This window comes from Panthera leo, chromosome A2 (genome assembly GCF_018350215.1).
Source record: "Panthera leo isolate Ple1 chromosome A2, P.leo_Ple1_pat1.1, whole genome shotgun sequence".
Classification (NCBI taxonomy): Eukaryota; Metazoa; Chordata; class Mammalia; order Carnivora; family Felidae; genus Panthera; species Panthera leo.
Genome location: NC_056680.1, coordinates 162,489,049 through 162,514,502, shown reverse-complemented (window position 1 = coordinate 162,514,502; position 25,454 = coordinate 162,489,049). Strand labels below are relative to the sequence as shown.

The window sequence follows — 25,454 nt, the reverse complement described above, 5'->3', positions numbered from 1 at the left end:
TTCAGACTTTTTCTTGCAGCCAACATAAAATCATAGGAAGTTATGAGAAATAGCCCATGTTTGATGAGAAGAGTTAATATTATTCATATGGTAATAATCCCCAAATTGATCTATAGATTCATACAATCCTTATCAAAATCATACCTGGTTCTTCTTGCAGAAACTGATCCCAAAATTCGTGGAGAAAGGCAAGGACCCAAATTAGCTAAAACAATCTTGAAAAAAGAACAAAGCTGAAGGACTTCTGGATTTCAAAACTTACTACAAAGCTATAATAATAAAACAATATGATACTGTCAGAAGGAAAGACATAAAGACCAAAGGATAGAATTGAGGTCATAGACATAAACCAAATATCTGTGGTCAATTGATTTTTGACAAGGGTGCCTAGACAATTCAATGGGGGAAAAATAGTTTCTTCAATAAACAGCCCTGACCCAACTGGACACCCACATGAGAAAGAATGAAGTTGGACCCCCTACCTCATAGAAAACACAAAAATTAAGTCAAATCAATCACAGACCTAAAAAGGTCAGAGCTGAAACTATAAAACTTTTAGAAGAAAATATAGGCATACATTTCTGACCTCAGGTTAGATGTGACACCAAAAATAGAAGTGACAAAACAAAAAATAAGTAGGACTTCATCAAAATCAAAAACCTTTGTGCTTAAACAGACACCATAAAAAAGTTGAAAAAAGCCCACAGAATGGGGGAAATTGTTTGAAAATCACATATCTGATAAAGAACTTGCATCCAGAATATATGAGGAACCCTTCCAAGTCAGTAACAAAATGACAACTTAATTAAAACATGGGCAAAGGATTTGAATACAGGCGCCTGGGTGGCTCTGTCAGTTAAGCATCCAACTCTTGATTTCAGCTCAGGTCATGATCTCACAGTAGTGGGATAGAGTCCTGCATCGGGCTCTGTGTTGAACATGGAGTCTCCCTCTCCCTCTCTCTCTGCCCCTTCCCACCTCAAAAATCAAATAAAAGTCTTAAAAAAAAAAAAAAAAAGGATTCGAATAGACATTTCTCCAAAGAAGACGGACAGATGGCTGATAAACGTACGAAAAGGTACTCAACATCATTAACCATTAGGAAAATGCTAACTAAAATCACAGTGAGAGAATACTTCACATCCACTAGGATAGCTAAAATCAGAAAGGCAGAGGATAACAAGTGTGGATGAGATTGTGGAGGAATTAGAAGTCGCTGATAGCAATGTAAAATGTTGCAACCTCTTTCAAAACTTACGTGGTCGTTCCTCAAAAGTTACACATACACTTGCTATACAGCCCAACAATTCTACATCTAGGTACACACATACCCAAGAGAAAAGAAACAGGTTTATACAAAGTCTTGCCCATGAATGTTCATAGCAGCATTCTTCCTAAGAGTAAAAAAGTCATAACTTAGGGGCACTTGGGTGGCTCATTGGGTTAAGTGTCCAACTCTTGATTTCTGTTAAGGTCATGATCTCATGGTTTGTGGGTTTGAAGCCTGAGTTGGGCTCTGCACTGACAGCACGGAGCCTACTTAGGATTCTCTCTCTCCCTCTGTCTCTCGTGCTCTTGAAGGAAGGAAGGAAGGAAGGAAGGAAGGAAGGAAGGAAGGAAGGAAAGGAAGAAAGAAAGAAAGAAAGAAAGAAAGAAAGAAAGAAAGAAGAAACTTAAAAAAAATCATAACTCAAATGTCCAACAATGGGTGAATGGATAAACAAAATGTGAGATATCCAGGGGTGCCTGGGTGGCTCAGTTAGTTAAGCATCCAACTCCTGATTTTGGCTCAGGTCATGATCTCATGGTTCATGGGTTCAAGCCCCACATCAGGCTCTGTGCTGACAGCTCAGAGCCTGGAGCCCATTTCAGATTCTGTGTTTCCCTCTCTCTCTGCCCCTTCCCCGCTCATGCTCTATCTCTCTCTCAAAACTGAATAAACATAAACAAACAAAAAAAATCTCACTCCTTATCTCTGCCCCTCTCCCTCACTTACATTCTCTCTCTCTTTCTCCAAATAAATAAATAAACATTTTTTTAAAGAGTCCCATTTTGGGGTGCCTGGGTGGCTCAGTTGGTTAAGTGTTCGACTCCTGGTTTCAGCTCAGCTCATGATTTCACCGTTTTGTGAGTTCAAGCCCCATGATAGGCTCCGTGCTGACAGTGCGGAGCCTGCTTGGGATTCTCTCTCTCTCTCTCTCTCTCTCTCTCTCTCTGCCCCTCCTCCACTCACGCTGTCTCTGTCTCTCTCAAAATAAATAAATAAACTTATAAAGAGTCCCATTTTGAACACATCTAATTTTTCCTACTATGGGAAGTACACACAGTGTTCAACACTTTGCATTTTTCACTTCAAATAGCTTCTATAATATTACCCAACATTAACATTTTCAAAGCATGTCTGCTAATTTGACAGGTGAAAAATTAACATCCAGTTCTCAAGAGGCCATCTACAAATGGCCAACAAGCACATGAAAAGATTCTCAACATCATTAGTCGTTAAGGAAATGCAAATTAAAACCATAGTGAGATACCAATTCATCTCTACAAGGATGGCTGGAATTTTTAAAAAAATTTTTTTAATGTATGTTTATTTTTGAGAGAGAGACAGAGACAGAGACATAGCATGAGCAGGGGAGGGGCAGAGAGAGAGGGAGACATAGAATCTGAAGTGGGCTCCAGGCTCTGAGCTGTCAACAAAGAGCCTGACGCAGGGCTCGAACCCACGGACTATGAGATCATGACCTGAGCTGAAGTTAGACGCTTAACCGACTGAGCCATCCAGGCGCCCCTAGAATTTTTTTCAAATCTTTTTTTAACTTTTATTTATTTTTGAGAGAGAGAGACAGAGCATGAGCGGGGGACGGGCAGAGAGAGAGGGAGACACAGAATCTGAAATGGGCTCCAGGCCCCAAGCTGTCAGCACAGAGCCTGACGCGGGGCTCGAACCCACAGACCACGAGATCAGGACCTGAGCTGAAGTCAGAGGCTCAACCCTCTGAGCCACCCAGGCGTCCCTAGAATTTTTTTTTTTAAGACAGAAAATAACCAAGTGTTGGCAAGGATGTGGAAAAATTGCAACTCTTCTCCCTGGCTGGTAGGAATGTAAATGGTACGGCTGCTGTAGAAACATTTAGCACTTCCTCAAAAAGTAGACTTCCTGTGCGACCCAGTAATTCCACTCCTAAGTACACACTCAAAAGAATTCAACTACACGTATGACCGTGTTCCTAGAAGTACTCCTTACAACAGTGAAAAGGTAAAAACAGCCCAAATGTCCAGCCACAGATAAATGGAGAACCAAACTAAGGTATATTTATACGACGGAATATGATTCGGCCATAAAAAAGAATGACGGGCAGATACATGCTACCTGTAGAAGAATCCCCAAAACGTTGTTGGATGAAAAAGCCAGACACAAAAGGTATGACTCTATTTACATGAAGTATCCAGAATAAGTAAATCTAAAGACAGAAATCAGATTACTAATCTACCGGGGGCCGAGAGAAGGAAAAGTGGGGAGAATCTGCTGAATGGGGTTTTCTTTCGGGGGTGACGCAAATGTTTTGGGACAGGACAGAGAGTGGGCTTACAGATCACTATGAATGTACTAAGTGCTGTTGAACTGTTCACTTCAACATGGTTAATATCACGTTATGCAAATCTCACAACATTGAAAAAAATGACGTCTGCCAAAGAAGACCTACAAATGGCCAACAGGTACGTGAGAAGGGGTTCAACATCACTCATCATCAGGGAAACGCAAATCCAACCCACAACGAGCTGTCGCTTCACCCCGGTTAGAATGACTGTTACTAAAAAAGAGAAGAAATGAGTAGTGTTGGTGAGGATACGGAGACAAGGGAATCCCTGTGCCCTGTTTGATGCGGATGTAAATGGGTGCGGCCACTGCAGAAGATAGTGCGGAGGCTCCTGAAAAAATTACAGACAGAACTACCACGTGATCCAGCAATCCCACTTCTGGGCATGCATCACAAGAAAATGAAGTCACTATCTTGAAGAGATGTCCGCACCCCCGTGTTCATTGCAGCATATTGACGATGGCCAAGACATAGAAACAAGCTAAGGTGTCCATCGAAGGACGAAAGGATGAAGTTATAGTATGTACGTGATGGGGTATTATTTTAATACCAGCTATAAAAAAAGAAGAAAATCCTGCCACTGGTGACATGGATGGACATCGAGGGCATAATGCTCAGTGAACTAAGTGAGAGAAAGACGAATACCGTATGATCTTCCTTATGTGTAAAATCTGAAAAAGACCCTGAACTCTTAAGAGTCAGAGAACAGATGGGTAGTTGCCAGAGGTAGGGGGTGGGCGATATAGGTGAAGGTGGTCAACACGTACAAATTTCCAGTTCTAAGATAAATAAGTCCCCGGGATGTAAGGAACAGCATGGTGACTATCGTTAACAACGCTGTGTTGGTATTTGAAAACCGCTGAGAGAGTAAATCTTAAAAGTTCTTGCATCACAAGAGAAAAAAAAATTGTAACTCCGCGAGGTAATGGACATTAACTAAACCAGGTGGTGACCATTTCACAATATATACATGTATCGAATCGTTACGTGATATGCCTAACATGGATTCAATGTCATGTATCGATTATATCTCAATTAAAACAATCAAAAATCTTGTTAAAATTATAGCTAGTGAGGTTCAGCTCTTTTCAGGTGATTAGCGATTTGTAAACGAAATGCTTATATTCTTTGTCCATTCAGGTTTTGGAACCATAGATTGTTTGGTTTTTTAACGGCTTTGTAGATACATTTTACGTACGGAGAATATTAACTGTTTTCCTGTGAAAGTGGTACTAAGTCTCCTAGTCTCGAGCTATTTCACTGTATCATTCTTTGTCCACAACCGTGTGACTGTTTTGGGAGTCAGCTCTGTCCTTTCCCTCAGGTTTGAGCTTCGAAATTTCTACTTTATTCATAGAACAGATGAGTACTGATTGAGGGTTTTTTTTTTATTTTTTAAATTCTTATCACGATTTAATGGTTTGATTTTAAAAACTAAAATTAACGATAGAACTGGAACTTATTTGAGTTATGGTATGAGACGAAGATGAAAATTTTTCCCAAATTACTAATTACCTCCCAAATAACTGCCCCATCACGGCAGCGACAACGGAAAGGGCTTCCTTCCCATGCTGACTTGTGGTGTCCTATTTGTCATATGCAGTATACCCTTGGCACGGAAAGATTTAAATATTTTAAACTTTGGCAATTTTTTAATGGTTTTACTCAAAATTTTTTAAATTTTGTTATTTATTTCTTTAAATTTACGTCCAAATTAGTTAGCATATAGCGCAACAATGATTTCAGGAGCAGATTCCTTAGTGCCGCTACCCATTTAGCCCCTCCCCCCTAAACTTTGACAACGTTAATGACCCAGAAAGACAGCAAATGCAAAGTAATTTGAGATTACTCAATGCGCCATACCAAGCTTCTCTTCGTTCTGAGTTAAACTGGGAAGCATGTGGGAATCAGCTACCGACACCTACATTCCAATGAACTTCACGGTTTTTACACTCATCGCAAAGCATTTTATGGGGAAATTTACACGCCATAACGAGGGCGAAGGGGCATGGGGTGCCTCTTGGCTGAGTCCTACACTCACAAGAATATTCCGTGGGGATCTTCAGCTTCTGTTGGTTCAGTTAAAGAAAGGAGAATACTGTTTAGTGCTTACAGAGATAGCCTGTTCGACTATCTGAATCCCATCTAATCCCAGATTGGCATCTTCCCAGATTAAGCCAACTTCTCCGCAGGGTCTAGAGTGAGTGAAGGGCGTGAGGTCAAATCCACCTGATAAGGACCTTGCCCAGCTCCCTCCCAGAGAATGTGTGTGGGCTGTACTAACGGCCCCTGATAGCTCAATCCATCTTCCTGAGGAGAGGCTTGCTCTCTGCCCGCTGCCGGAAGATCCACACTTTCTCAGGGGCCCTGGCGGCCAGCTCTGTTTTCAGAAAACAACAAATGCCATGTTGACCTCACGAAGTCTCCTCCTCCTCCTTCATTTCCTTTTCTTTCCTGCCTGTCTTTAGTTTCTGCATTTTTTACATTTAAGCATAGCTCATTCAGGGCGCTTGGGGGGCTCAGTTGGTTAAGCGTCCCACTCTCGGTTTCGGCTCAGGTCACGATCTCACAGTTTCGTGAGTTCGAGCCCCACATCGGGCTCCACGATGGCAGCATGGAGCCTGCTTGGGATTCTCGCTCTCTCTGTCTCTCCCTTGCTCTCTGCCCCTCTCCTGCTCACGCTGTCTCAGTCTCTCTCAAAATAAATAAATAAACTTAAAAACAATTTTAAACATAGCTTGTTATATTTTATCTTAAATAACTTTTTAAAAAAAATATTTAAGTGGGGCGCCTGGGTGGCGCAGTCGGTTGGGTGTCCGACTTCAGCCAGGTCACGATCTCGCGGTCTGTGAGTTCGAGCCCCGCGTCAGGCTCTGGGCTGATGGCTCGGAGCCTGGAGCCTGTTTCCGATTCTGTGTCTCCTTCTCTCTCTGCCCCTCCCCCGTTCATGCTCTGTCTCTCTCTGTCCCAAAAATAAATAAAAAACGTTGAAAAAAAAATTTAAAAAAAAAAAAAAATTTAAGAATGTGGTAAAAAAAGAATGTGGTATGCAAATTATGTTTTGGAGGGGTGGGAAATTTATAGAGAATCTTTTTGTGCTTGAGTGAAATGATCAACTCTGGTAAAATATCTAAGCATGTTCACTTAATCCGCACTGTAAATCTGTTAAACATAGCCACTCGGCTCTTGTACCAAACAATTCAAGTGACTATCCTACTTGAATTTCTAATTTCTGTTTGTTTGCTACATTCCCATAGCCTGGAACTGTGATGCAATCTACCCCCGCAGAAATCGACTTCTTGGGTCTGAGTCCTGAGGTCTGGGGGCTGGAGAAAATCTCTGATCTTTTGGGAATGTAACCTCTTTCACTGGCAATGAGGCTCGTGCGTTCTACAACCTCCCAAAGCCTTTTCACCATTGCTATTCTGTACTTTTATTACTTTTGCCCTGAGTTTCTTCTAGTTTTTCTGTATGTATTTTGTTATCATTCTGGAGCATATAAATTCAAAATTTATATTTTATGAATTTATTTGTACTAGTCAGTGTATGCTGAGCATTTTGTTTAACACTTACTGCTAGAGAAGGGAATGTTCCGAATTACCTCATTTAATCATGGCAACAATCACGTAAGATGCCACTGTCCCCACATCACGCGTTGGGAAGCCGAGACTCAGAGAAGTGACTTGCCCAGGCTGCCGTTGCTGACAATGAGCATGTGAAGATCTCGAAACCCAGGCTCTGGCTTGAAACCCAGTGTTCTTTGCATGGTCCTACGTGGCCTCCCTTTGCTGTTTGTGGCCAAGAACCAGCCACCGCCCTCCGTATGGCTGTCTTTGCAGAGCTCAGCTCTAGGGTCCCTCTCCCCAAAACCACATGACCCCTCTGCATCCATCTGTAAAACTGCCTAATCAGCCTGAGCGGCTGCAATTCTAGAAGCAACAGAACTGCCAGGAAGTCAGATAATTACCGCACTCCAATTCCAGGCCAACCGCCTGCAGAGAGAGGTCTCCTTCTCGATATACCGGAGTTCTTTACCACCAAGTGGCTTACAGCAACATAAATGTATGATCCTATAGTTCTGTAGGTCATGTAGTCAACACAGGTCTTCCTGGGCTAAAATCAGGGTGTTGGTGGAGCTAAGACCTTTCCTGGAGGCTCTAAGGGAGCATCATGTCTTTTCCAGCTTCTAGAAGCTGCCTGCATACCTAGGTCCCTTCGTCCACCTTCAGAGCCAACCACAGAGGACGGAACTGTCCCGCACAGCTCTCTGACCCTCTCTGCCCACCGCCTGCGAGGTCCTCCCGTCGTAAGGGCTCCCAAGGTCAGAGTGAGCCCACCTGCATAGCCCGGGCTAATGTCCCATCTCAAGGCCCTTAATTTTAACATTTTCATATTTTTTATTTCACAACTTTTAGTTGCAAGAAACATGTATACCAAAAAAAGAGATAAAATATAAATGTAGAACTTAATGATGTATCATAAAGCCAACACAAATATAACTACCCCTTCATCAAAACCTAGAACATAGCGTCCTAGGATTTTGTTCCCCAGCTCCTACCACCTGATTCTACACGCTGATTTAACCAGGCGTGGGGGCGCCTGGGTGGCTCAGTCGGTTGAGTGTCTGACTTTGGCTCAGGTCATGATCTCGCAGTTTGTGAGCTCGAGCCCGCCATCGGGCTCTGTGCTGACAGCTCAGAGCCTGCTTCTGATTCTGTGTCTCCCTATATCTCTGCTCCTCCCCTGTTCACGCCCTGTTTCTCTCTCTCTCTCAAAAATAAATAAACATCTAAAAAAAATTTTGTTTAACCAGGTGTTTATGGCAATAGCTTCCTGGTCTTTTTTCCTTCAGTTTTTCATCAAATTACGCATCCATACACAGTGTCTTTTAGTCTTGCTGATTTTCCAACTTTATTCTTTTGCATTTAGCTTCTTTTGCTCCTTCAAAACGATAGGTATTCATCCATGTAGTCGTGTATAGTGTAGGCCATTCACGGTTACTGAAGTATTCTATTATTTGATTATCACTAGTCTGTCATTACCTGGTGAGTCGGGACCTGTGTATAACTCTATAACCAAGCAGTTCCACTCCTAGATCCATGCTCTGTGGAAACGCTGCCCATATCTACCAAGAGACGGGCATTCGAGTACTTGTGTATTTGGGGAGAGCCCCAAACGTAAATGACCAGAATGGGATTCAGCAGTAGAATGGAAAAATAATTTAGCATCATCAAATAATAGAGTCCCTCGAGGCATTTACTTCTGGCCACACGTGCCACAAAAGGTACCATGCTAGCAGACCCTGGGGGGATTAGGACAACCTCCTCGCGGACGGCGTTATTCTGTCCACCACGCCAGACAACCAAAGTCTCTCCTTCCTTGTGAATGTCCAGCACCAATGCCAGCTCTCGACGCCGCGCTAGACTTTAAACCTTCGCTTTCAGGATGTCAGTTGAAGTCAACACCTCATCTCTGCCTTCTTGGCTGCTTCTTGACCGTCCAAGCCAATTCAGTGAGAGATCCTGTCCCGTGTTCTCACCCCCGCGGCTGCCCTGTATTTGTTCCCTGAAACCTCTCCTTCCACTGCGGACCACCCTCTGACCTTTGCCAAGGGTCCCTCATTCAGAGTAAATTTCCCTACCCTAATTTCTGTCCCCACAAAATTCTCCTACAGCCTTCTTGCCTCACGTACACCCTGACCCTGTCTAGAAGATGTTGCCTCCCCTATGGACGTTCCAGATAGGAAGCTCGTCCTTCTCGCCAACAGCAGGAATTCTTGGGTCCCGGACAACACTGGTATTTCCTACCTACCCACGGCTGCCCCGAGCTGCACCGACCCTGCTCCCACGCAGACTAAAATCCCCTTCCCTTTGGATTCATGCCATGTGACGATGACTCTCTCCTCCTTCTCTGCAAAACCCCTGCCTTCTGATTCTCCCGATGGAGGTCTCTCCCCAGTCCCAGCCATTTCTCCTTCATTTCTGGGGGGGGGGGGGGGGGTTAACATAGAGTCCACAGAAGCTCTGTCTCCACACCTAGTTTACGGACAACTCGTGTCATCCTGTGGGCAGAACCACCAACTTAGACAAGCTGACAGGTAGCGACAATCCTAGAGTGCTACGTTCATGAAGAAGAATCAGAGTAAGGATGATGGAGAGAGATAGGAGTTTGCTGTTTTATGCGGGTTGCTTTGGGAAGGCCTCTGATAGAGTAGCCTTTGAACAGAGAACTGAACAAAGTCATGTAGCAGGACACGCGGAAACATGACGAGAATCCCAGGGGGACGATACCATGCACCGGGCTCTGAGACAGGAGTACGACTGGGGTGTCTGAGGAGAGTAAGAAGGCCAGTGCATCCGGGGTAGGGCGAGGGGAGAGGGGTAAGAGGCTGAGTCTGAGTGACAGCCGGGGAACGGATCTGTAGGCCTCCACCAGGGACACGGTCACTTCATGGGTTCGGCGGGTCTCATTTATCTCACGAGAGTTGATACAATGAAGAAAACAAGAATAAACGTGCATGGGTAGCACATAACAGGGGCTGGATGAATCCTGGACTGGACGAGTGAATACACGAATGAATTAATGAGGGGCCCCGAGCGGCTGCCTCACCTGCCCACACCACAGGACCCCAGAGCTTCAAACCTGGGAGCAAGCCCACGTCACCGGTGGGGGCGACAGGCAAATACAGGTAGATGGGCAGACAACAAGCACGGACCAAGTTGTGAGGAGAAACGAATAGACTAATCCATAGGCACCGGTGAAGATTTTCATACAAGTCTATCAGAAATGTATGGGTTGAGCCCAGTTAGATGGATCGGAATATAGAGTATTAGAAAAACAAAAATTAGACATATGTGGAACCTACGGCCACAAAGGTAAAATTTATTCTTTGGAAATCCACATAGATATTTTGAAAAATTGACCCAGCTTTAAGACACAAAGGAAATCTCAACAGAACAACAGGCCACAAATTCCACCCACAATATGAATTAAGCTTTCACAATATGAATTACTCAACAATTAAAAGACAATTTAAAACATCCGTTATGTTTCAAAACTCTAAAATTCACTCCTTAAAAAAAATACCTGGATTAGGGGCACTTGGGTGGCTCAGTCGGTTAAGCGTTGGACTCTTGATTTCGGCTCAGGTCACGATCTCATGGTTCATGAGTTTGAGCCCCACATCGGGCAGAGCCTGCTTGGGATTCTCTCTCTCTCTCTCTCTCTCTCTCTCTCTCTCAAAATAAATAAATAAACTTCAAAAAAAATACCGGGATGAAAGAGGAAACCAAAAAAGATACCAGTGCCTTGACAGCTTATAGGACAATTTTACGGAATTTTCCAAACACAAATCATCTGTTTTACATAGATATTCAGAAAAAAGGATAAGAGGCAGGGCGAGAAACATACAATTCATTCTATAAGTCTAGTAAAGCAAAATATAAGAAAACAGTTCAAAAAAGAAGTATAAGCTGATCTTACTTTTTTTTTAAATGTTTTATTCATTTTTGAGACAGAGCAAGACAGAGCATGGGCAGGGGAGGGGCAGAGAGAGGGAGACCCAGAATCCGAAGCAGGCTCCAGACCCTGAGCTGTCAACACAGGGCCTGACGCGGGGCTCAAACCCACAAACTGCAAGATCATGACCTGAGCCGAAGTCGGACGCTCAACCCACTGAGCCACCCAGGCGCCCCGATCTTACTTTTAGACATAGAAGTAATGTGTGTGTGTGTGTGTGTGTGTGTGTGTGTGTGTGTGTGTAGGGGAAGGGATGGCAGGGAAAGAGAGTATGTGTGTGAGTGGAGAGGGTATTGTAAGATATCAACATCTCGTGGATCTTTATATAAGCGTTCTATGGGTTTGAAACTTTTCTAAATAAAAAATTAACAAGACTTTCTCCTTAACAAAAACAAAACAACCCCATCCCAAACTCTCTGGTAGTATTGTGTGTTGAATTGTGTCCCCCAAAGATATATTCAAGTCCTAACCCCCAAGACCTCAGAATGTGACTGTATTTGGAAATAGGATTGTCGTAGACGGGATTAGGAGGAGGTCCTGCTGGAGGAGGTGGGCCCTTAATCTGAGGGAGATTTGGACACAGACACAGAGAGGAGGTCATGTGACCACAGAGACTGGATGTAGCGATGCCCTTCAAGACAGCCTGCAGGGAGGGGCCGTTTGACAGCTTCCCAATCTTTGGGATCTGCTCAGTATTCACCCCAAGGCCACGGCCTCCCGGGGACTCCAGCCAAGGACGAAGCACACATGCGTATTGGGGGCAGAGGCAGAGCGGGGCCGTTTGGGCCTCGAGGCAGGACTGTGCTCTGGGACTCCCCACCAGCCCCGCGACCTACTGACAGCCACACGGCCCAGACCTCCTTCCTTCCCTCTCCCCCATGGCGGGTTTCAGGCCAGAAGCTTCTGGTCCACACTCTCCCTCTCTCCATCGTGACACTCTCTCTCTTCTCATTTTGTCTTGGCCTTTGGTCCCCACCTGACTTCAGGGTTTCCCTGTGGGACAGGTAGCTGCACCAGGGCCCCACCGTCCCTAGAAAGTCTTGCTCTCCCGGCTGCATGTGGAGCTCCAGGCCAGAGTCTGTATCTGGGGGAATTCATCTTGTAACGGGATCTAACCTTATAGCTCCTGCAAAAACACACCTTCCATTTGAAATAACAAAGCAGGGGCGCCTGGGTGGCTCACTGGGTTAAGCGTCCGACTCTGGCTCAGGTCATAATCTCGCAGTTCGTCGGTTCGAGCCCCGCATCGGGCTCTGTGCTGACAGCTCAGAGCCTGGAGCCTGCTTCTGAGTCTGTGTCTCCCTCTCTCTCTGCCCCTAACCCACTCGCATTGTCTCTGTCTCTGTCAAAAATAAACATTAAAAAAATAAAAAATAAAAAGGGGTGCCTGGGTGGCTCAGTTGGTTGGGCGTCTGACTTCGGCTCAGGTCATGGTCTCGCAGTTTGTGAGTTCGAGCCCCACGTCGGGCTCTGTGCCGACAGCTCAGAGCCTGAAGCCTGCTTCAGATTCTATGTCTCCCTCTCTCTGCCCCTTTCCTGCTCATCGTGCTCTGTCTCTGTCTGTCTCTCAAAAGTGAATGAATATTAAAAAAAATTTTTTTTAACAAATAAATAAAGGGGCCCCTGGGTGGCTCAGTCGGTTGAGCGTCCGACTTTGGCTCGGGTCATGATCTCACGGTCCGTGAGTTCGAGCCTCGCATCGGGCTCTGTGCTGACAGCTCGGAGCCTGGGGCCGGTTTCGGATTCTGTGTCTCCCTCTCTCTGACCCTCCCCCGTTCATGCTCTGTCTTTAGAGCAGAATGTGTACTTTCAGAGTCCAAAGACTCATATGGCTGAAATACACATCCACTCTTCTTCTTATGCCAGTGGAGACTTGGAGGGGCCCCACGAGAAACTATCTCTGCACGGGCAGGAGGGTCTCTGTGATACAGACATGGGGTCAAGCCACAAATGGAAGGCTCATACCTGAAGCACGAGAGGCCCCTATCATCCGTGATCGGATCAGTCCCTCTCTCTTTTTGTTTCTTATTAATTTAATCTTTCCCCGAAAAATTTCCAGGTGGTGGTCTAGTTTTTCTTTCAAATCATCTGGAAAAAAAAAAATCCAACACTTGACAACGTAGAAACTAGAGCTACAGACAAGATAGCAATATATCACAATTTTGACGGATTGCTGAAAACCATGTTCTGCCACAGAAGTGCTAACGTTACAAATGTGATCCTATGTGAGGAAGGGAGAGAAACGTGATTCAGCATTGAAATCAACCGTAAATATTCTTCTAGGTTTCTGGTGAAATACCTCTATTTTGATAAGTCACTGTTAAGAATTTAATAGGAAAAGCGTGAGTCTTGGCGCTTTGGAGCAATCTGACTTTCTCACTAACATGTCAGCTCTGGACATGCCTCTTACACGCTCTGGGCTCTGTGCGGACAGCTCGGAGCCTGGGTTCTGCTTCGGATTCTGTGTCTCCCTCTCTCTCTGCCCCTTCCCTGTTCATGCTCGGTCTCTCTGACTCTCAAAAATAAATAATAAACATAAAAAAAAATTTTTAAGCCACAGTCTAGCAGAAGATCTCCCGCCAACCCCCGTCCCTTGCTCAGGGCTTTGGGGACTTCTCGCTCAGCATGCGGCCAAATGTGCTGCCCGGTGCTACTGATGGGATAAGGACTCTGACCATCTCTACACATCCCCTCCTGTGCACAATAGTAGAAATAAAGAGTGGTTCTCGGAGAAATCACATCATACATGGTAGTGCCGGGCCAACGTGTGAAATTCCTAAGCGTAGCTGACGTTGGCTTGAGTAATCTTCAGTTGGACAAAGTAGAGTCACTTCCCCACGGGTCAGTCTCCTGGAACATGCTCTTTTGTACCCCCGCCTGTTCGTCTCCCTACTCTCTCTCCTTTTTTTCTTTCCCAGCCCGCAGGGGGTCAGATTCACAGATTAGGTTAACTCTTCTGTAGGAAACCTATCCAATACTGATATATTGCTCCCAAGGGAAATGGACCCCTACAGGGACTTACAGACTCCAAGCTTTTCACTAGTCTGGGTCCTCTTGGTTTGCCTCAGGTTTATAATTAAGCTGTAAAACGGATAACTAATCAGATTTTGTATTCACATCACGACTCTTTGTCAACGTTTTTTTTTTTTTTTTATTTATTTTTGGGACAGAGAGAGACAGAGCATGAACAGGGGAGGGTCAGAGAGAGAGGGAGACATAGAATCGGAAACAGGCTCCAGGCTCCGAGCCATCAGCCCAGAGCCTGACGCGGGGCTCGAACCCACGGACCGCGAGATCGTGACCTGGCTGAAGTCGGACGCTTAACCGACTGCACCACCCAGGCGCCCCACATCACGACTCTTTGAAACCAACGCGCAGAGGAGCGCATGCTCTTGACTGCAGTTGGTCTGATGAGAATTCTTTCATGACAAGGACTTAGGTCCTGTCTCTTCCCTGCATTAAGCCTCTGATAGCACTCCATTTCTCCAGAGAAAATTCAACCAGAGTCCCTCATGAGCGGCGTTGCCTTTTTGTGGTTCTGGCTGTATGTCCATACTCTCTCCCGATGCTATACTCATATGTAAACTACAGGAAGTACGGAACTATCCCCAACTCAGGATGTTACCTCTGGGCCTTGACAACGCTATTTCCTCTGCCTAAAACACTTTCTCCCTCCTCTCCATCTAGGTACCTCCAACTCACCCCTCAGACATGGGTTTAGATGTCACCTCTTCCTGAACAGCCTCCATGACCTCTGAAGGCCAGGTTGGTGCTCCTATATTTACCTCATGGAAGCACTGATCGCCCGTGAGCCCAACACCGCGGGGCAGGGACCGGCTCTTACATCCCCACCGGTGAGCCAAGGGCGCCTGCCTCCACACCCATCAAATGTAAAATGAGTAATAAAAGAACCCAAGCGCCATCAGAGATCGCCGTCAGAGCACATGACGTCGATGGATGGAGTTCTGTCTTACCAGAGTCGCTCATGTCGTCTACCAGAATAATTTCTTCAAGGAAGAGGCGTGGGGTGAGGTTTACGACACTGAACATGGTCCGAAACAAGGCGTTAAACTCCTCGTTGTGGAAGCAGATGACAATGCTGGCAGTAGGTAGGTTGGCTGGGTAACGTTTTTGAAAACACCTGCCAGGATACGTAAAGGGAAGAAAATGATTTGTGGTCTCACTGACGCAAATCATTTACGGTTTTTCCTCTTTATTCCCTTAATGGATGATTACGATAATAAGGTGACCAAACATTTGAAAACACCAAAATTAAGGTACAAAAGCTTTTCTAACTTCTTATCTATTCTAATATTTTCTCTTAAATTTTTTTTTTAACATTTATGTATTTATTTAACGTTTATTTATTTCTGAGAGACAGAGTGCAAGTGGGGGAGGGGCAGAGAGAGAGGGAGACACAGAACACGACGCAGGCTCCAGGCTCTGAGCTGTCGGCACAGAGCCCGACGTGGGGCTTGAACTCACAAACTTCGAGACCATGACCTGAGCCAAAGTCAGATGCCCAACCGACTGAGCCACCCAGGTGTCCCAATATTTATGTCTTTTTGAGAGAGAGACAGAGAGAGACAAGAGAGAGGGAGACACAGAATCCGAAGCAGGCTCCAGGCTCCAAGCTGTCAGCATAGAGCCCCACGCAGGGCTCGAACTCACAAACCGCGAGATCATGACCTGAGCCAAAGTCAGACTCTCAACCGACTGAGCCACCCAAATGCCCCTAAGTCATCCCCCACTTCTTCATGCCAGCAATAAGTGCTCTTCCCTGGAGACTCTGTTTGGACCATCTTAATTCAATTCGAACACAATGTAAACGTGACTCATACCGGTATTTTGGTTTCTATTATTAAAGTGTATTAATACGCTGATTCACACTGAAAGGCACAAATCAACCACATTGCACTGTCTGCAAAGAAAATCTGGTGCCTCAGTTTGTTGCAACAAAGAAATGCAGTGGATATAGCGTAATTGGATTTCTTCCAGGGATTTGACAAAAGCGTGTCATTATTTTCGTGCATAGGAGAGAAGAACAGAAGCTGAATTGTAATAATATTAGTTATTAGCTGTTGATTAGCGTTCAAAATGCTGCATCATGTGGTTGTATTTTGAAATATTTCGGTTGTAAATGGCAATCCCCCTGGTGCTAGTTTAAGCAAAAGAAAGGGGAGTACATTGGAAGGGGACCCCCCCCCCCCCATGCCCCACAGGACCTGGTGACAAGTGTACAGGCAAGAAGAATGACTGGAGCCAGAGGCTTGAAAGCCACTTGGACACTCTGTCCACTTCTGCTGTTGTCTTTCCACCTGGGAATAATAGTAACTATAACAAGATCAGCCTTCCTCATAGGTTGTGTAGGTCCAATGAGTTGCTATGTCAAATGCTCAGAACGGCACCTGGCAGACAGTAAGTATTACATCAGGCTCATTATAGGATTCTTATCCTCTGTCTGCAACCTGACTCGTTTGCACCTCTTTATTCCACGGGAGTGGGAATTGTGGCCAACATCAGCACCCAAGGAGAAACTGGTAAGACTTTCTCTCTGGCTCCAAATGCACAGTAAGGATTCACTGGCCCAGCGCAACTCAGGTGCCCGTCCCTGGGCTAACGGACTGTGGCCAGACAGGCAGTAGGTGAGAGAGAGTGGGGTGGGGGCTAATGGAAGGATAATACGAGGGATGTGATGGTCCAGGGGGAGCTCGTGCTACTTAGGCCCGTCTCTAACGTGACATTCAGTCCTGGGCATATCATTTGAAGAAAACTGTGGATAAATGGAAGATAGACCATGTGAGTGGAGGAGCCTGAGACTACGTCCCACCAGGACCCGTTAGGCCCCTGTGTGTATGTGTTTCTCCAAAATTAACTGATAAATGTTGCTGTGGTCTTTGCTGACTTAAACGTTTCTTACCTAAGCAGGCAGTTTTTCAGGGTAAAAGTAATTTGGACAAGACCTGAGTTTGGTCATCCTTGGTCAGCTGCTCTGTTCTTTGCTGGTCATATAGGTGACCAAGAGTCCGGTAGAAAGCAGGACTATTGTGCGTTGAATTGTGTCTCCCCCAAATTCATCGGTTGAAGTCCTCACCCCCAGTTCCTCAGGATGTGCCCTTATTTGGAAATGGGGCTGTTGCAGAAGCAATGAGGAAGATGTCATTAAGGTGGACGTAAGTCCAATAAGACTGGCATCCTCGAAAAAAGGGAAAATTAGGGCACAGGGACAGACACAGAGTGCACTGGGTAGGGGGGAGATAGTTGGGTTATACCTTGTGCACTAAGAAGAAAAGACTGTAGGACTGGGGGCGTGCCGACTTGCCCCTTTTGTGCTTTTTGATATTTGCCAGGTTTTCTGTAGTTAAAATTTAAAAGAAAGCTACCCAAGTTATTAACTACAAAAGGATAAATAGTAATTTTGCGGTGCAGAAATCTGACACCTTCTGTTTTGGTCAAGTGATCAAAAGTATCTTCACCCCCAGTCACCTCGTTAGTAATGGGACAAATGGACATCAAGTGCCTCCTAATATGATGCTCAAGGAGGACATAACATCATTTCTATGGGATTCCTACCAAAAAGCATGACCAGGATTTGATCACAAGGAAACATCAAACTCCAACTGAGGAACATTCTAGAAAAAAACTGGTTAGCTCTCTTAAAAAGTGTTATAGTCATGAAAGATAAAGACTTGGGAACAGTTTCAGATGAAAGAAAACCGAGGGCATGGGAATGCCACAAGTCATCCTGGGTTGGACCTTTCCAGAAAAAGGACACTAGTGGGGCAGCTGTAAATATTTAAATTGTGTCTGTAGAAGATATTAACATTTGGGGAATCTAAGAAAAGGCTCTACAGGAATTCTTTGAGAGATTTTTTTCAACCATTTTGTAGGTCTGAAATTATTTCCAAACTGAAAAGTGCAAAGACAAAAATTACATCAGAAGACCAAGCAACATAAAAATGGTCTCTTCAAAGATCTGTATCAAATACTTCAATAGCTAGTGAAAATAATCATACGAACTTTAAGGCAAAGCTGAAATGGAAATCCCATTTAGTGAAATAACAAGATTAGTACAAGAATGGCTGAAAACCGAATTTCCCGTCAAAGAAGTTAATATTCTGAATAGGAAAACTTCCAAGTTCACTTCTGTCTTTGGACAATCTCTCTCTCTAGGGGGCCTGGGTGGCTCGCTCGGTTGAGCGTCCAACTCTTGATTTCAGCTCAGGTCATGACCTCGTGGTTTGTGAGATCGAGCCCCTGCATCGAGCTCTGGGCTGACAGTGTAGCATCTGCTTGGGATTCTCTCTCTCTCCCTCTCTCTCTGCCCCTCCCCTGCTCTCTCTCTGTCAAAGTAAATAAGTAAACATTAAAAATCCCAAGCATCTGCTTGGGATTCTCTCTCTCTCCCTCTCTCTGCCCCTCCCCTGCTCTCTCTCTGTCAAAGTAAATAAGTAAACATTAAAAAATTAAAAAGAAAGAAAAAGAAATATCCCTTTGTCTAAATGTCCTCATTGGTAATTTAGTAAAAATATCTTGGGGAAGATGCAATTCTTATAAATACCTAGGATACATTTGGTGCAAATGGGGGAAGGTATTCTCTTTTTTTTTTTTTTTTTTTTTTTTTTTTAATTTTTTAATATATGAAATTTACTGTCAAATTGGTTTCCATACAACACCCAGTGCTCATCCCAAAAGGTGCCCTCCTCAATACCCATCACCCACCCTGCCCTCCCTCCCACCCCCCATCAACCCTCAGTTTGTTCTCAGTTTTTAACAGTCTCTAATGCTTTGGCTCTCTCCCACTCTAACCTCTTTTTTTTTGGGAAGGTATTCTCAACTCTAGAATCTTGAAACTATCTACTCCAAGTCCCAAAAACAGGAACCTATATTACAAGACTGCTAATATTGCAAAATTAAAATCTGGTTAGTAACTGTTTATTTAAAAACTTAAAATTGTTCATGTTTAGACTTGTACACTGAAAGCTAGAAGACATTAATAAAAGAAATTAAAGAAGACACAAATAAGTGGAAGGGTGTTTTGCCCTCAGGGGTTAAAAGAATTTGACACTGATGGGGGGCCTGGGTGGCTCAGTCGGTTAAGCATCCGACTTCGGCTCAGGTCACGATCTCACAGTTCGTGAGGTTAAGCCCCACGTCAGGCTCTGTGCTGACAGCTCAGAGCCTGGAGCCTGCTTGGGATTCTGCGTCTCCCTCTCTCTGTGCCCCTCCCCCACTGTGCTCTGTCTCTTTCTGTCTCTCAGAAATAAACATTAAAAAAAAAAAAAAAAAAAGAATTTGACACCATGAAGATGTCCTTACTACCAAAGAAATCTACAGATTCAATGCAATCCGTATCACAATTCCAATGGCATTTTTCATAGAAATAAAACAAAGAATCCTCATATGAAATCCTCATATGAAACTATAGAAGACGCTGAAGAGGCAAAGCAATTTGGAGAAACAAGAACACAGCTGGAGGCATCACATGCTCTGACTTCAAACTCTGTTGCAAAGCTGTAGTAACGAACACGGTTTGGCATTGGCATAAAAAGAGACACATGGATCAATGGAACAGAGTAGAGTGCTCAGAAAGAAAATAAAATCATCCATTTATGATTAATCAATTAAGAAAAAAAGCCAAGAATACACAACGGGGAAAGGACAGTCTTTTCAATGTTGCTAGCCACATGCAAAAGAATGAAACTGGACCACTCTCTTAACACCAGACACAGAAATTAACTTGAAATAGATTAAAGACTTGAAGGTAAGACCCAAAACCATAAAGATCCTAGAAGGAGACAGAGGTAGTAGTAAGTTTCTTGACATCAATCTTGGGGATGATGTTTTGGATCTGGCTCCAAAAACAAAGACAACAAAAGTATAAATAAATGAGAGGAACTATATCAAGCTAAGAAGCTCCTGCAGAGCAAAGGAAATCATCAACAAAAGGAAAAGGCAACCTGTACTGAATGGGAGAAAATCATACACGCGATAAGGGATTAACATCTAAAATATACAAAGAATTCGTAAAACTCGATACCAAACAAACAATTCAATTAAAAAATGGGCAGAAAATCTGGGGTGCCTGGGTGGCTCAGTTGGTTGAGTGACCGACTTCGGCTCAGGTCATGATCTCACCGTTTGTTAGTTCGAGCCCCGCATCGGGCTCTGTGCGGACAGCTCAGAGCCTGGAGCCTGCTTCGGATTCCGTGTCTCCCTCCCTCTCTGCCTGTCCCCTGCTCATGCACTGTTCCTCTGTCTGTCTCTCAAAGAATAAATAATCAATAACAAAATGTTTTTTAAAAATGGGCAGAAAATCTGAATAGCTATTTTTCCAAAGGCATACGATGGCCAACAGGTACATGAAAAAGTACTCAATGTCACTAATAATCAGGAAATGCAAATCAAAACCACAACGAGATATCATCTCGCACCTGTCAGAATGGCTATTGTCAAAAAGACAAGAAATAACAAGTGTTGAAGAGGATGTGGAGAAGAGCCAACCCTTATGCACTGTTGGTGGGAATGGAAATTGGTGCAGCCAAAATGGAAAACAGCATGGAAGTTCCTCAAAAAATTCAAAAGAAAGCTAACATATGATCCAACAATTTCACTGGCAGGTATTTACCTGGAGAAAATGAAAGCACTAACTCATAAAGACATACGCACCCCAAGTTCACTGCAGCATTATTTACAATAGCTAAGACACAGAAACAACCTCACCGTCCATCAGTGGATGAATGGATAAAGAATGCAGTGTCATATACACAATGGAATGTTATTCAACATAAAAAAAGAATGGAATCTTGTCATTTGCAAGAACATGGATGGACTTGAGGGCGTTACACTAAACGTAATAAGTCAGAGAAGTCAGAGAGAGATAAATACCATATGATCTCACTTATATGTGGAATCTAAAACACAACCAACCAACCAAACATCCCCAACCCAAGCTTATAAATACAGAGAACGAACTGGTGGTTGCCAGAGGAAGGGGATGGACAAAACAAAGCTCCATTATAAAATAAATGCATCGTGGGGCGCCTGGGTGGCTCAGTCGGTTAAGCATAATACTTCAGCTCAGGTCATGATCTCGCGGTCCGTGAGTTCGAACCCCGTGTCAGGCTCTGTGCTGACGGCTCAGAGCCTAGAGCCTGCTTCCCATTCTGTGTCTCCCTCTCTCTCTGCCTCTCCTCCGTCCATGCTCTGTCTCTGTCTCAAAAATAAATAAACGTTTAAAAAAAATTTTTTTTAATAAAATATAATAAATGCATCGTGGGGATATAATGTCTATATGGTAACTATAGTTAATAATACTAGGCTGCATATTTGAAAGTAGCAGAGAGAATAGATCTTAAAATTCCTCATCACACATGCAAATATTTTTGGTAGGTATGTATGGTGGCCAATGTTAACTAGCCTTATTGTGGTGACTATTTTGCAATATATGTAAATATCAAATCATGTTGCACACTTGAAACGAATATAATCTTCTATTTCAACTATACCTCAATAAAAAATTAGGAGAAACATACTTTTTATTTCTGGTATCTGGCACTTCTCTCTCACTGCCCAAGCTTTTACTGAGAATGGTGTTAAATCCATATTTTAAAAATCCATCAACAAATTCTGAGCTTGAATAGTTAAAATCCTTACCTGCAAGAAAGGGTAATGAGAGTCACGTAAGTAACAAGTTTACTAATGTCGCTTTGATCAAGGACCATAAGAACAACTATATCCTGAATTCACTCCTTTTATAATGAGTCAGAGTCATTATCCTGGAACCTAACTACCCCCCAGATGACAAGATTAAAATCAGAGCAGATTCCTTAGAAAAGTATGAACAAGCCAGTCTTTGGTCACTCAGTCCCTCTAGGGAAGGATGTGTTCAGCCTCCTTGGTCCCATCATGATTCACAATGGTCCTGAGATTGTAACTGAGGGATTTCCGGAAGGGGGCTCGAACCCCTCCCCCCCCCCCCACATTCATTCCATTGCAGAGAATAAAAAATGCCACTGGCCATTTTTTAATAGCAAGATGCCAGGGGCGCCTGGGTGGCTCAGTTGGTTAAGCATCCGACTTCAGCTCAGGTTATGATCTCACGGTTTGTGAGTTCGAGCCCTGCGTCGGGCTCTGTGCTGACAGCTCGGAGCCTGGAGCCTGCTTCGGATTCTGTGTCTCCTCCTCTCTTGCCCCTCCCCAACTTGTGCTCTGTCTATGTCTCTCAAAAAATAAATAAATATAAAAATTAAAAAAATAACAAGATGCCAGAGGCCACCCCCAAATTACCAGTCCTAACACAAAACGAAGTTGGAGTAAATTTCCTCTTAAGAGAGAAAAATTCTCAGATGTCAATGAACAAATAAAATGTAATCACAAAAGATAAACAGAATGAACTAGAATGGTTAAAAGTAAAAGAAGGGTCTAAGAAGGCAGGAGTCAAAATATCATTTAAAAAGTACAGAATTTGGGGCACCTAGGTGGCTCAGTCAGTTGAGCGTCCGACTTTGGCTCAGGTCATGATCTCGCGGTCCGTGAGTTCGAGCCCCGCGTCGGGCTCTGTGCTGACAGCTCGGAGCCTGGAGGCTGCTTCGGATTCTGTGTCTCCCTCTCTCTCTGCCCCTCCCCTGCTCATGCTCTGTCTCTCTCTGTCTCAGAAATAAATTAAAAAAAAAAAAAAAGTACAGAATTCATCGGAAGCAACATCCAGAAAGTCATTTTATACTCACAATAAGTTATAATAAAGACTAAATAATAATGAGCTTGCAGACATCAAATGATGCTACAGCAAAATACGTTAAAATCATTAGAGATATCAATATATACCTGCCACAAGTAGTAATGGAATATTTTAAGAACAACTCTAAGTCAGAGAAAAAGTTAGAAAGAACCTGATAAATGTCATTAGCACTATTTCCTTAGTGGATTTGAATTTTGCTTTGTTTTTGAAGAATGAACTTTCTTTTCCAATGCCTACGGAGTGCTTTCCAAAACCGATATAAAAGGCTATATTATATACAAAAGGGATTCTCTTCAGGATGCAGTAACCCCATTTCCCCTAAGCCCTCTTTCCTGCACCTGAGAAATCCTGAACGTAACACAATAGATGGGCATAGGAGGGCTCAGAAAAGGGGAAATAAGGAGGCAGATGCCTCAGGACTGGAGGAAGGACATGGGAGCTCCTAATTTCCTCGCTGCCTCCCGTATCTCCCAGACAGAGGTCTGTAGAAGCCTCCCAGTAGAACCACCAATGGCACAGGCCAAAAAGCCTCCCAGATAAGTCTGTTCCCTCCAGCCACAGGGCGGAGGTGGGGGGGGGGGGGCAAACCAAGAAATCCTTTGGACAAACCTAATCAAGTCAAGCAGAAGTGGGAGAACCACACCACCCCCCGGGGCAGGGAGGAGGCCTTCCACCACACCCAAGGGAGTAAAGGGCAGTGGTGTGGGTGGGACTGAGCAGAACCCACCCTCCTATCCCCCTTCGTGGCAGAAGCAGCAGGGCTCTGATTACCTGGGGGGTGCGGGCAGGCTGGGCGGGGAGCTGCCCCTCGGTAAGCCGGCCTGGGGGAAACAGGTGACACTCTCATTCTCCCCCAGATAGCGCCGTGGCAATAGCAATGCTGAGCCTCCAAGCCCAGCTGGCAGCGAAGAGGCTTCTGGAGGGGACGCAAGGTGGGGCTCGTCACCATTCCACATAGCCCCTGCCCCTCACGTTAGCAGGGCCCAGTGGAGAGCTAACCCTCTACCCCACCCGGTGGCAATAAGAGAAGCAGGTTATGCAAAGCTGGACACTGACTCTGCTTCTCCTGTCTCCTAACTGGCTGTCCCCGAGGCCCACTGGGGAGCTAACTCCGAGACAACAACTTCATGCACGTCTGTGCCTCATTTTACCAAAGCGGGAGCTGAACTCCTCCCCTCCCCCAGGGTGATCCCTGGCTGCAGGAATGGTGTCAGCAGACCCAGTGGGGAAACTGAGAATACCTCCCACCTGGCCCACCCTTGTGCTGCAGGGGAGGGGTGATCCCTGGCTGCAGGAATGGTGTCAGCAGACCCAGTGGGGAAACTGAGAATACCTCCCACCTGGCCCACCCTTGTGCTGCAGGGGATGGCCCCTAATAAAGAAGCTTAATTAGGACCCGGTGTTGCATAATATCCCAAAGGCCCAGAATACAATCGAAAACCCATTCTCACAGAAAACCCATTCTCACGCCAAGAACCAGGGATCTCAAATTGAATGAAAAGACAATACAGAGATGAATCAGAGGTCAGAATGATCTGACTTCTCATGCTAAAGCAGTCATCAGAAGAATGTTTGGAAACAAATGGAAAAGGGAAAATCTCAGCAAAGAAACACAAGTTATATTTTAAAAAATGGAAGATATAGAACTAAAAACCACAATGGTCTAAATAAAAAAACCTCACTGGACCGGCTTAATAGTAGAGCGATGATGGCTGATCAGTGAAATCCACCGGATCTGAACAACAGAGAAAGCAGACAGGAAAAAAATGCAGAGTTTCAGGAACCCGCACGCTGACGACGAAAAGAGCCGATCCGTGTGTTATCGGAGCCCTGGGGGAGGAGTCAGAGTAGGACTGAAAAAGTACTCTGGAAATAAGGCTGGAAACTCCCCAAATTTGGTGAAAGTTGGACATCTATAGACTCAGAGGAGACTGAACAAAACCCCAACAGGATAAACCAAAGAAATGCATGTCGGGCCACATCATAACTAAATTTCTGAAAACTGAAGGCAAAGGAAAACTTTTGAAAGTGGCCAGAGAGAAGAGAAGTAGGACTCACAGAGGATCAATCTGAATGGCCGTGGATTTCTCGTTTGACATCGAGGAGGAGGCGGGGCACCTGGGTGGCTCAGTCGGTTGAGCGTCCGACTTCGGCTCAGGTCATGATCTCACGGTTTGTGAGTTCTAGCCCCGCATTGGGCTCTGTGCTGACGGTTCGGAGCCTGGAGCCTACTTCAGATTCTGTGCCTCTCTCTATCTCTCTCTCTCTCTCTCTCTCTGCCCCTCCCCCACTCACACTGTCTCTCTCTCTCCCTCAAAAATAAATAAACGTTAAAAAAATTTTGAAATTGTGGAGGAGGGAAGGAAGTGACAGAACATTTCTGAATGCTGCAAGAAAAGAACTGTCAATAAGCAAATTCTACATTCCTCAAAAATACCCTTTGGGAATTATGAGAAAATAAAGACACTCCTAAGTGAAGAAAAACTAAGAATTTGTAACCTGCCCTTAAAGAACAGCAAAAGAAAGTTCTCTAAACAAAAAGGAAATGATAACAGAAGGGTGGGACTTCAGATAAGAAAAAAGAACATCAAAAT

At 44.5% G+C, this 25,454-nt stretch overlaps 1 protein-coding gene across 6 annotated transcripts in view; it reads right to left on the bottom strand.

Moving 5' to 3' along the window:
- Positions 1-25,454, bottom strand: part of GALNTL5 (polypeptide N-acetylgalactosaminyltransferase like 5) — a 57,456-nt gene that overhangs the window by 22,434 nt on the left and 9,568 nt on the right. For 5 of the 6 annotated variants that reach the window (XM_042927149.1, XM_042927148.1, XM_042927147.1 and 2 more), the window contains 3 exons: positions 21,656-21,776; positions 15,095-15,261; positions 13,086-13,208 (listed from right to left, as the gene is read on the bottom strand). In XM_042927149.1, the coding sequence (XP_042783083.1) occupies positions 13,086-13,208; positions 15,095-15,261; positions 21,656-21,776 (411 nt within the window). The remainder of the gene's footprint in view (positions 1-13,085; positions 13,209-15,094; positions 15,262-21,655; positions 21,777-25,454) is intronic. The other variant, XM_042927150.1, reaches the window with a different exon arrangement.